General features: G+C 37.0%; 1 protein-coding gene across 1 annotated transcript in view; it reads left to right on the top strand.

Moving 5' to 3' along the window:
• PAWR (pro-apoptotic WT1 regulator) overlaps positions 1–12,346 on the top strand; it is a 68,628-nt gene that overhangs the window by 22,001 nt on the left and 34,281 nt on the right. Inside the window, exon 2 of the mRNA XM_021528064.2 lies at positions 11,290–11,418. Within this exon, the coding sequence (XP_021383739.1) occupies positions 11,290–11,418 (129 nt within the window). The remainder of the gene's footprint in view (positions 1–11,289; positions 11,419–12,346) is intronic.

Below are 12,346 nucleotides of genomic sequence, written 5' to 3'. Positions count from 1 at the left end.
GAGGGGATGCAGAGGACTGGTAAATGCCCTTGTGCAGGAGCAGGAAAGAGAGAGTTGGAGTATAGCTAAATGGACACTTGGTGATTCTAGCTGTTGTGGAACCTCAGCCCTTGCCCATTATGTTGTTAAATTTCTTAGGAATCTCGGGGGAGGGAGAAGTCTTGTTTTCTTGGCTGGACAAAGCTCTTGCAGGGGGACATGAAAATAAAAAAACAGGCAGTAGAAGTAAAATCAAAGCAATGCAGAGTTATTTCAGTGTTGAAATAAAGTTTGGCTCAACTTTAGGGTGAAGGTTCAGTTCTGATTGTATCTGGAGTAGTTTCCTTTCTTTAAATTGTCTAGTGCCCTCACACAGTTAGTCATAGATATGCAAAGAAACTTTGTGTTTCCACATTATTTTAATATTGTTTGTGAGACTTTAGGATTCCTTGCTCTTTCAGATCTACAGCTAAGAATCATGTGACAGGGAAGGGAAAGAGTTTTAAATACTTACTGAAGAGAAAACTGTATATATAAAGCCTTCTGCTAATTTTTGTTTTGTTTAGTGCAGGTGTTAAAAGGTTAATAGCTACCCTATCACATCTATTGTATCAAGAGATTCTTTCTAAGGTAAAGCAATGTGAATTTCCATTTAAGGAAGAATGTCTGCAGGAGCCAGTGGTATTTACTAACTGCGCCTGTAAAAACATTCCTTTTCACCCTCAGATGCTCACTCAGCCTTCTGTTTTCCAAGCGACGTTATTACAGGCTTTAGCTTGTAGTCTGAGAAATGTTTTAATAACGTGAACAGCAGAATCTTCATTCCTGACTCCTCCTCAGATACTTCTTTACTTGTTTTCCCCTGGTTTGGATTGGACTAAAAGTTTAGCAGTAGCTGGGCGGGGGATTTATTTTGTTGTTTTTGCATGTGTGTGTCCTCCTGTTAACATTGTGAAGATCCCTACTGGAATATCAGTTTATATTTGAAAGGGGTTTTTTGTCATTAAGGTTCTTTAAATCAAGGGAAAAAAGTCTGATTTTAACTATCATTTAGTTGTGATATGAGACAAATTGAATGGAATCCCATTTCCAGTGTTATCAACTCATGTGAATTCCTCTCCTTGTTCTCTTTGGTCAGAGTGACAGGTTGTTGGGCTGGGCACAGCAATAGCTCAGGGCTGCTCCATGGTAACGGAATGAATGCTTCTACCCTGTGGTACCTACATGCTGTAGGCATGTAATTGTTTACGTTTCTTTCACTGAGGAATGGTAAAGCTTGAATTACCTTGTGTTTACCACAGTTTGGTCTACAGAAAACAACACATGTGAACAGTTCCCATGGCAAACATGATGCATGTTAATTTTTGCATCAGTCTTAACCTTAATCTCACGCTTTCATTACATTCAGTAGAAGAGGGGGAAGAGGTGTAGCCGTTCTGTTCTGTGCCTTAGCAAAGGAGATCCTTGCCAGTGCCTTGGGTCTGGAACACAGAGCAAAGTTTCCCAGTCACCAGAAATGAGCAGATTTCTGAGAATTTCAGAAAAGAGGACTTTACCCAATATTCCTATTTTGAAACTGAGAAATGTATGGTGCAGTTGATATTACAAATCAAGATAATAAATGCTTTATAAGCTGCATTCTTAATGATTTGCTTGAGCCGTCTGGTCTCTGGCTCCTTGATTGAACTGTTGTCTATGTCTAGATGGGGTGACATACAAATAACTGATTGCTGAAGATCTGGCCAAGGCTTGCACTATATTGTATGCAAGTAACTCTATAGTTAAAAAAACTCTATAACTTTATCAGTCACTCAACAATTAAAATAATAGTAATGGAAAATTGCCTTTTTTGTAGAAATGCTGTGCTTGCGAATGTAAGCTTTTATTTATCCATCATTTTCCATGCCTTATTTATTCAGGCTTTGTTCTGGTTCGATTTCCTGTAGAAATAGCATTGCTCTCTTATGGAATGAGTTATAGTAGTGTAAGGTTCCAGTGAGTGAAGTTGTTTTGAACCAACTGTGTGATGTGACTCATTCCTCCCATTATGATCCTATACTATGATATCCTCACACCTGAATGGATTTGGTTTTGTGTCTATGCATGTTGTTCTCTGTTCTGAGGTCATCATATTAAAATGCTACTTTTGCACTAAGTTACTTCTGGTACTGTTTAGTGTGCACATGAAATACTCTTTAGTGGCAAATTCTTGTCTGTTTGCATGTTCCCACCCTGAGGTCCTAGTTTTTTTTTACCTACTGGAAGTGGAGAGTGCCCAGCTCTGTCGTAGACCTGGTAATCAAACTACAAAAATTTTGGATGCATGTTGCAGGGAAAATTAGGCAGCCCACTCTGACAGTGACAGAAAGACCACAAAAAACAAGTACCTTATGTAGTTTTGCTTCTCAGACCAGTTGAAACAGATGTGTCCTTTGCTTGCTTGCTTATTTTTGCTGCTGTAATATCTGTTTACTTGAGTAGCTCCCTCTCACCAGGCATCAGCTACATGTTCTTTCTGTGAGCCTTTCCCACAGCTCTTTCTGTCTCCCACGCTTTCTCCTTCTCACTCCCAAGTCAATGCCATAGTTCCCTTAGTTCCTCACAGAGTTTTTGAATGGGAAGAGTCAAACACCTGCTGAGCTGGCTCAGGGCTGTGTACAGTGCTGACTGCTTAGGTGGAAGGGTAACTGCCTGTTTTGGCTAGTCCTTGAATTACTGGGGCAACTAATCTGCATATTTCACTTATAGCAAACTTCAGTTAGCCCCCCTCACACTTGTGCAACTTTCATGTCTTAAAGAATCTATTGCTAAGTATTAATGACTGTCTGGAGCACAACATGCACACACACACCAGCAGTAGTGACTTCAGAAAGATACAGGTACAAAAGAGCTGGGATTTCTGAGTGCAGTTTGCATAAGAAGCAAGGTAACAGAAAACTCTTAGGCTGTTAGCATGTGAGATTTTACTATGAGAACCTGAACTGGATTTCCATCAAGGTCTTTGGACATTGATATATTTATTAAAAAAGTGTAGACAATGCTCCCAAGAAAGAGGACTTCCCTACAAGTACACAGCTAAAGAGTGATTTTGGAAGTCTAGGTTGGGAAACAACTTCACAGAATTGTCACTAGGATTAATTTGTAGGTATAAGGTGTTCTTCCAGGAGGTAGTTAAAATATTGACTTGAGCAACAACTTCAAACTTTTTTTATCGTACTTGGTTATATCTGTCCTATGGAGGCTTCAGTACCACATATGTACTTTTTCTGCCTGCACAGTTTTGATCAGTGCTATCTATTCCTGACAACAGTACTGAGGGCTTGTTTATTGCCTTGGAAATTGAATTCTACCTTTTTTTTTTTTTCATCCAGATAAGTGCCTATCCTATTTGAACTGCTTTTTCAGTACTACTTTTCCCTTTCTGCCCCATAGCTGAATGTAGAGTCCATCTCTGGTTAGTACACTTACTTGTATTAGGACTCAAGCACCTGGAAGAGCAGAAAATCTGATAGATATTTATATCAGTTTTTCTGTAGTTTGAAAAGATCTCATTCCTAAATGAAAAGTGTAGTGCAACTCTCAAGTATTGTGCCCAAGTTTTCTTTTTCCCTTTGCGATTGGTTCTGAGTCTGTTGTCCTGGCTTGCCTGTGCTCAGTTGGTTTTCATCAGCCTTTTTGCCTTTGTTTAGTTTGACCAATCCCACACCCACTGTATGTAAACATTGAATGATATTCAGTGAGTAGAATAAGAAAAATGACAACTAGCCCATGAGGCAAGAGAGCAGAATCCTATGAAGGCACAACATTAAAACAAAAATGCAACTTGATATTCAGACAGTATAAATGGCTACAAACTGCATGCTTTAGGGGATAGGTTAGTTAGAAACACAGTTCCACTGATTAACCTGTTTGGTCTCCTTTTAGAACATTCTTCAAGTACTGTTCTCATCTTTATTTCTCTTCAGAAGCACCATAGATGTACTGGGGGAGAGAACATTCTTCTGTGTTATATGGTCCCATTAAAAGGAATAATTATGTTTTGAAAGTAGCATGCTAATCTTCTCCAAGGTTTTTTTTTTCTTTCCCCGTTTCTGTGGCTTTAAAGAGAAGGGTGCTCAATCTATATGGTCTTTTGCTACATTACAGTAAATCTTTCTCTCGTTTGGAGCATTGCTTCTTTTTGCTAAGTTTTGTCAGAAATACATGGCAGTGAAAGTCAAAGTGGTGGTGGTTACAGACATTTTTACTCTGTTATCTGTTGCTTGAGTGGCTTTTGTTCAGTCATTGTTTACATGCTCTCTAATACCAGCATCTCCTAAAATCTTACCTTATACAGGATCAAGTTTAATAGAAAAAGTAGTGTAGGTGAACATCAAGCGTGAATGATCACTTGTTTTCTATGCATCCAGGAAGAGTTCTCTTTTCTGCTCTTGCAGTCTGTGATTGTTGTTTCCTAAGATATGTGGCATGGTGCAAACTGATACATATTTCTTTGTAAACAGTGCAAATATTTTAATAGATCTCTCTTTTTTAACCCCTGGCTGAACCAGGCAAACTTTGTTTTACTGAATTTCTTCTGCTCAACCGCTGGTTGGCCAGATTTGTTTCAGAAAGGATGCATCATTTCAGCATATTAATTAGGAAGTTAATGCGAGTAGTTTGGTGACTGACTCCACTTCTCTTTGTGTGTGATTTTTAGGACCATTTCTATAGCTTTTAAATTCATATGTTCAACACTACTAGTGATTTCTGTATAGATGATGTAGTTTTTATTAAATCTAAACCAGATATCCACCATCAGCAGAGGAGGGAAAAGACTATCAAAATAGAAGTAATGAGCAGTGTGCAAAATTTGAATGGGGAGCAGGATGTTTATTTTCACTCTTGGCACACAGATGTGCTACATAAGGACCCTATACTTCTGAAAGTTAGATCATACCAACAGCATTAGGAGGCTTTGGCTACTTTTTTCTGATATTCTTTATTTGATGTTGATTCACATTTTCTTGGGACGACTTCTGGATGAGTCATAATTCTGTTTGTATAATAATTTCCCCATGGAACAGGTGTAAGCAGTTGAATGTCATTGCATAAAGATCCTCAGTCATTGTTGCTGCTTGATAATTACGTTCTTAGGTGTTGATCGGTCAGAAGGGCTCGAAAATGCTAACTATGAGTTCAGCATTAGACAGTTTAGTGCTTAATTCTGATATTTGCCAATCCATAATTTTTATTATGTCCCTCTCTTTTCTAGAAAGATTTTAATAATGTTAGATAGCTTGTCTTTTGCAAGACAAGTTTTCTTGTATCCCTGGAATTTTACTCTGTGACTTTCTTATCATGTACTAAGTAGTTAAATTAAGCATAACCACCAATCATTCTTGACAAGCCTTGTGATAAAGGATTTTTCTGTGATTAGTTTAAGTTAAACATTTGACTTTTGAACTCATTCTTGTGGTATGTTTGAAAACACTGGTGACCAAGCAGTGTGTTTTGATGAATAACAAACTGCAAACATTGCTGCTTTTTGTTATTATAATGAGGGATAATTGACATTCTGGTGTTGATGCAGTTGATGTTTTACATAAAGCTTTAAAGGAATTCAAAATACCGTGTTATTTTCCTCTTAATACAGACAAATATGCTGGGTTTCTTACCCGAAACATTTCTAAGAGGATTTTGAGACTTTAAATTGTATTTGCTCTGGAATATAATTGAATGTACAAAGTAGGTACTTATAAATTCTTCTTATAGTTGAGAAAAGGATAGAGTTAAAAAAAAATGTAAATGTGACTTATAATCAGGAATGCTGTGAATTTTATACAGCACGATGTGCATTTCACTGATCTCTATGTGATGCTTGTCTTTTAGCATTTCTTTGTTGGCAGCATGGTCAAGGATGAGCGAATCCTATGCCTGCAGTCAGCTGTGCTCTGGCCCACCTGCTGGGCACTGACCCATTCTTGTGTAGGGTCTCTTTTGATCTCAGATACCAAAGATTCCTGCCTTTACTACTCTTCTATGTTAAAAATCCATGCTTGTGATTATACTAATGGTTGATGTTGGACTGCTCCAGTTACAGATGTAGACTTTTAGAAGTGCACAAAAGTCATGCAGATAAGGTGCTGGAGTTCAGTATCCTTTTCTGGACTCTCTTAATGTGAGAATTGAAGTCTTAAAGAAATAAAATATTTAGCTGGGTAATTGATAAAACTGCTTGTAGGTTTTAGACAGTTCCTAACATTATCTGTCTTCACCTCTATAGGAATGGTTTTCAACTTGTAAAGAGAAGCACTTCAGCAACTGAAATGAGATGAAAGGCTTGCAGAAAGATGCAATTTTTCCAATTATACTGTCATTCTGATAAAAAGACTTTATTGCTCTAAGCATGCTTTACTTAAATATTTTGTGTTCTGTCTGGACAGTGTAATAAAAGTGTGTTACAAGTATGATTAAAATTAGTGTTTCAGAGGGGAAAGGTTACATAATCTTAAAATCATAGAGGTTTGGGATTTTTGCTTGGTTTTGATGGGAACTGCTGACAGAAGCTACTATGCAAAGAGATAGGAAGATGGTATTTAGTTGATAAAGTAGTGCATGGTAAAGCAAGGAAGCATTTGGTTCTCAGTGTTGCAGTAAGAAGAGTGATTATAGAGAAATCACGTGTAAGATAGTTGTCTTTTATTTGCAGTCAGTTTTCCAAGTTTTTCCTTGGTCAGCCAAGGGAAAGATAATGTTGAATTTCAAAATGTATGTTGCAGTAATTAATTGCCTGGATAAGATTTTTCTCAGAGGTAAAAGCAATTCTTATATCTTGTCTTGTATTTCTACTGTTGAAGCTTTTAGAAAATATTTACATTTAATAGAAACCTTTGTAGTTTTACAATGCCTTGAGGTGATGTTGTGATAGTGCACTTTGAACATTTTCTCAGCATGATAAATATTCTTATGGTAAAATAGATTTTTTAAAATTGCCTTTTAAAATCGTTTGTAGTTGTTTCAGGGAAACGGGACGACGCCTCTATTTGTTTCCTCTCCTACATTACTACCAGGGTTAAGCTAAGAAAGCCCATCGAGATAACTGATGGTGCTTGTGATGTAGAATTTCTCTTTATTGCCCAGTATGAAGCTGAACACAAGATTTTACTGAGAGAATATATGTGCTTGCACATCTTGCTGTACTGGTTAAATATGGTATTATCTCAAGTGCTCATCATTTTCAAAAAGCTGATGTAGTACAACCCTTCCTGGAGTTCTGCAAACTAAATAGTTTGAATGGGATTGTATCTGGTCCAGGCAAAATCAGTTGAGCTTACTAAAACTGCTGAAATGAACCTGACTGACCTTTCATGAAGTGAGCTGGGAAGCCCTCACTTACATGCTCTAAGGCAGAAGCAGGTTGGTGCAGGAAGGGAACAGGGACATTTTGACTCGGCGTGATTTCTTGTGGTGAGAGCAGCTTGTGCATACTCATAAAATGATCTGCACAGGATAGGAATATTGCTTCTTTCCAAGGAAAAGAGAGCCCTTCTCCAACTTTTGCTTGTTCTTAGCAGTGCATAAATATTTATAGGAGGCAAACCAGTGAATCATTAGAAATGTTCTTTATACGGTATCTCCTTAAACTGGAGGTGGTGGTGGAATGTGGAGATATCTTTGTGGCAGTTTCTTTCCTCAGTCTGATTCTTCCGAAAGCATCTTACTCTGCTTGTATTTTCCATACTAGAGGTTTACAAAAAAATGTTTATACTACAGCTTCAAACATCTACTGAAATCCTAGAAAACCTAAAAAATTTCTGTGGATTCCTTATATTAAGATCAGATGTGGGAATGTCACATTGAATATCTGCTATACAAAACTCAGATGATTTTAATGGAAAATAAGAATCTGAAATGGTATGTGCCTAGTGGCAAAATAAAAAAGCAGAGGAAAGGGAATGGACAGAGAATTATATAATGGGTCAGAATTACACCTCAGTGGTTACAAGCCCATTTCTCTGCTGTGCTGACAGAGAAAGTAATTGCTGTACTTATGTCTTATTCAATGATGTGAAACTAGGTTTTACAGTGAAGTGCAGTATTTGAGAGAGCCTGCAACATGAACAACATAGTAATCCAGCTAATTGAAATGTTTTGTGAGCTGAGGCAGTTTCAGCTGCAGGGCAGTTTGAGAAAACCCAGTTTTTAAAGTGTCTAACAACACTTTAAACATTTTTAATTTTTGCAATAATAATGTATCAATCCTCACCCATAAACTGAAATGTGGTTTTATTGCTTTCTATTACTCTAAAGATTAGCTAAGAACATAAATGCCAATAATGCTAGCAATCAGTAACTGAAGATGAAGTGCATAAGCAGGTTATTTTCAATAAGAAAGCTTATTTCATCATGAGTCAAAACAAGTAGATTTCATTTTTAAGGCAAATGGTTATTGAAGCAAAACTTAATAACTTACTAAAAGGAGTAAAAGGTTTAAATTATTTACTTGTTAGTGTGTTGGTTTGTGCTCAGCCTGCATTTTGTAAACATTGTGTGAATTGGTATGTCTGCATGCTTGGAAGGGGAACATAACCTTTGTGTTTGGGAAACCACAGCCCCTGACAGTGATTATGAATCTGCTTTAGGGCAGGAAGGCATTGGCAACCCTGGCCAAATGTGCCATGCCAGCCATGGATGGTGACTGTCAACCTGTGCCCATGATTCTTCCACCTCATCTCTTACAAGTAAAAAAAACCTGGTGCTTCAGTGGTTCTAACAACTCAAACTTCTGCTGGCTTCAGCTGGTGGGACATTGCTGCACTGAAGGGAACTGGAGTGGGGAGCAAGTCCCCATAGCCTTTAAAACAGAAATTATATGCTCTGAATTACATTTACATAAACTGTTTAACCAACTGTTCCATGCTTGGGAAGGAGGCCTTTAACCTTAGAAGTATGGATTATTTGGGGTTGTTGAATACCTTTCAATGGTGCTGATTTGCAAACTTTGATCTTGGACCTTCCTGAGAAGAAAGGAAAGGATGGGAATGGACGTTGTTGGCAAATTCCAACTGAAAATATTTAGTTTAAAATTATGTGGCTAGAGCTTTCATACTAGATGTTGTTCCTGTTCAAAATTGCTGAAAGAATAGTTAGTAGCAGGTGATCTTATATTAAAAGAGAGAAGAACATTCTTCATGACAGATGTAATTGTATTCAGAAAAAAAAATTTCTATGGAGCATTCATTGTCTTTGGAAATCTTATGAGAAGCATGTATTGGAAGGAGAGACGTTGTGGAGAAAGGTACACTTACCTACTTAGTTGCTACTAAGACCTTTTTCCTACTATATTGATATTTGAGCTTAATTTTTCTCCTTAAAGAAGGTTTCCCCTTGCAAATGCAAAGTTGTTTCCATTTTCTGTCATGATAACTTGGAGACTGGAAGACCAATCTGAAAATATTTCTGTTTTTCTAACACAGTATCGTTCTTCATCTGCATGACATTGGCTAAAATTTACATGATAACTTGTGTGCCTCATACTTTCTGAACAAGCCTGCCTTTGTAAGAGGCAAAGATTACTCCATTTCTTGTTGTAATAGAGCCTTATTATTTCTTTTTGTGTCACTTTATAATGGATTAATATGATAATGGGATAAATTCGGACCTAAGTTTATGTTACCAAAATTTTTAAGTTTATAAAAGGTAGAGGATGTTGATTTAAAGATTATTTCCTAGAATGTACCATGGCAGTGTTTTTTAAATGCTTCGTTATAAGTGGACCATAAAGAATTACATTAAATATTTGTAAATATTAGAAAAGACTCACTGAAAGTGTTTTTGAATGTTTAATGATTTAGCCATAGTAACCTTCTAAGTATGTCTTTCTTAGTGATAGGAGCTGGTCTGCACGAGTTACATTGAAAAGTTGGTTAGAAGTAGACCAGTGAAATTGCATTAGTGTTGCTGTCATGAGCACTACTGTGGAGAGTTTAAATGGCTTTTATTCAGGTTCACTTGCGGAAACATATCCCTTTCTGGTTTGCCAGTTTTCTAGCATGTGTATCACCATAGTGCTTGCTTTGGAGGAGCTGGACTTAGTTTTTGATATACTATTTTGATATACTATTTTCAGCTGGCAGATAACACTGGTTTCATTTTTAAAGATACTGTATTCAGCAGTCTGATGATATACTTTTGACTAGTTTTGTGTCCTTTGTGCAGACTGATGACAGAGATTGTCAGTGTCTGAGCCTCAGAATACTGACTTTGTTTTTTCTGCACTAGAAATTTCAGCTTAAATAATTTGACATTCATCTTTGTCCTCTGATAGTTCTGTTTTCTGTTTCTCAAGGTACTGTACATTAATCTAGGAGCTTTTTCTGATGTCTTAAACTGGTTATTTCCCTGTGTTTCTGTAACAAGGTTTCACACATCTCTTGTTCTAATGTAGAGTGCTGGCAAACAGCTTGAGCTGTCATGGTTGGATATTTTTTTTTAACTTTATTTGCTCTAAGTTGGTCTTCTCACGTAGCTGACTTAGCCCAAAGCTAGTTGAGACCTTGCATTTCTGGCCTGAACATGCCTTTGAGCTTTTAACAGAGGCAGTAATACTGATTATTTATTTTATATTTACTTGCCTACTTATAGTGTCTCTGGCCTGACAGCAGTCAGTGCTTTAGAAATGTAATACTCTCAAAGCAAGTATTTCAGCAAATCTAGTATGAAACATTTATTTTGAAGAGTCAAAATGTTATATATAAGTGTAAACTGTGAGTAATTAATGACTGTCCAAGTAATTTAAAAATTATGGATTTTCAATGGAAAATTTTCAAAGAAAAATTAAAAATTAAAACCAAGAGGGCCTAAATTAAAATGAGACTGACACTTCAACCTCAGCAGGTGCCACTATGTCAAAAAAGACCAGCTATTGTGTGAAGAGTACAATTAACTTTTTTTTTCTTTTCTAGATTTCTTGAAAACCTCTTATGTGTAAAAGTAATACAATTGCATATGGCAAACACGGTTATAGAATCATTCCAATGGAAGGACCTTCAGGTATAATCCAAGCTCCTGCTCACAGCAGTAGTAGCACTGAACTTGCACAGTGTTGTCTAAACCCTTGTCAAACTGGATCTTGTTTTGGTTACTTCTTACTTTTGTGATGAAGAAAAAGTGTTAATTGGAAAGAAGAGCATTTAAACATCTGATTAAACTTTGCTGAAATATAAAGTTAATATTCAAGATATTCACTGATGAATTTTGTGAAATATGGGAAGCATGTGAAGCAACATACAGAGACTATAATTGATAACCAAATTTTTTTTGTTTTAGAGCCTTGATGAGTATGAAGATGATGAAGCAGGGCAGAAGGAACGAAAGAAAGAGGATGCGATTACTCAGCAGAATACGATACAAAATGAGAGTTCCAGTGCAGATACCACTTGCTCATATTTACTCCAGGTGAGATCTTAACACTTCATTTTGGCATTTTACTCAGATGTACTAATTTCTTCTTTGTATATCTTAACGGTAGATTATTCCCTACATGAATAAAACTGTAAAGTTCAGGAGTTGGCACATTGCTGAAAACAGAGTATGAGGTTCCATTCCACAATCCTAACACTACTGAGACAAAGGTTCTGACAACAGAATCTTCTGTTTCTGTAGAGGTAATTGTTATAATAAAGGTAATTGTTTTGATGTTCATCATGGAACTTACTGTTTAGTGAGGGGACGAGAAACTGGGAGATTCAAGTGAAAAATACTGATAGGTTTAGAATATTCAATTTATTGGAGGTAGACCTCTAAATCAGGACACATTTTCCTAATTTATTTTGTTAATTGACTTCTAATTACTGATTCTGGGATTGAAACCAACATGCAAACTCCTAGGGTAAACAGCCCTTGCCTCTGTGAAACCTTTTTTCCCTTTTTATTGCTTTCCAATCCTAACCACACTCAGTTCTGCAATCTCCTCCCCTTGATATCAAAACATTGCCAGTTATGCCCAGTACACCCCTCCTTCATGCTATACCACCTGTGGCAAATGTTCTGTCTCTTTCCTGAGTGCTCTAAGTCTCTTTAACAAGTCTTGTTTCTTCTTCTGTTACCTAACAGCACGTACAAACCCTTCTGTACAAACTGAGGCCATCCAGCTCTGCCTGTTGACTCCAACACAGGCAACAGAGGCAACAAACATGCAAACAAAACAAGCATATGGTGCTCATGGATAGTTTTATAACCATCCATAATTAGAGATGCCATGGCTAAATTGCTGGATATGGATGTACTTTTCTTCTAAAATTTTGCCCAGTCTTTGATCTGCTCAGGTCTAAAATTTTGCCCAGTCTTTCATCTGCTGGTGGATGCCTTTAATGTTAATAGCCTG

This window comes from Lonchura striata, chromosome 5, assembly GCF_046129695.1.
Source record: "Lonchura striata isolate bLonStr1 chromosome 5, bLonStr1.mat, whole genome shotgun sequence".
Taxonomy (NCBI): Eukaryota; Metazoa; Chordata; class Aves; order Passeriformes; family Estrildidae; genus Lonchura; species Lonchura striata.
The sequence above is the reverse complement of the archived record's forward strand: the minus strand, read 5'-3'. Positions and strand labels throughout refer to the sequence as shown.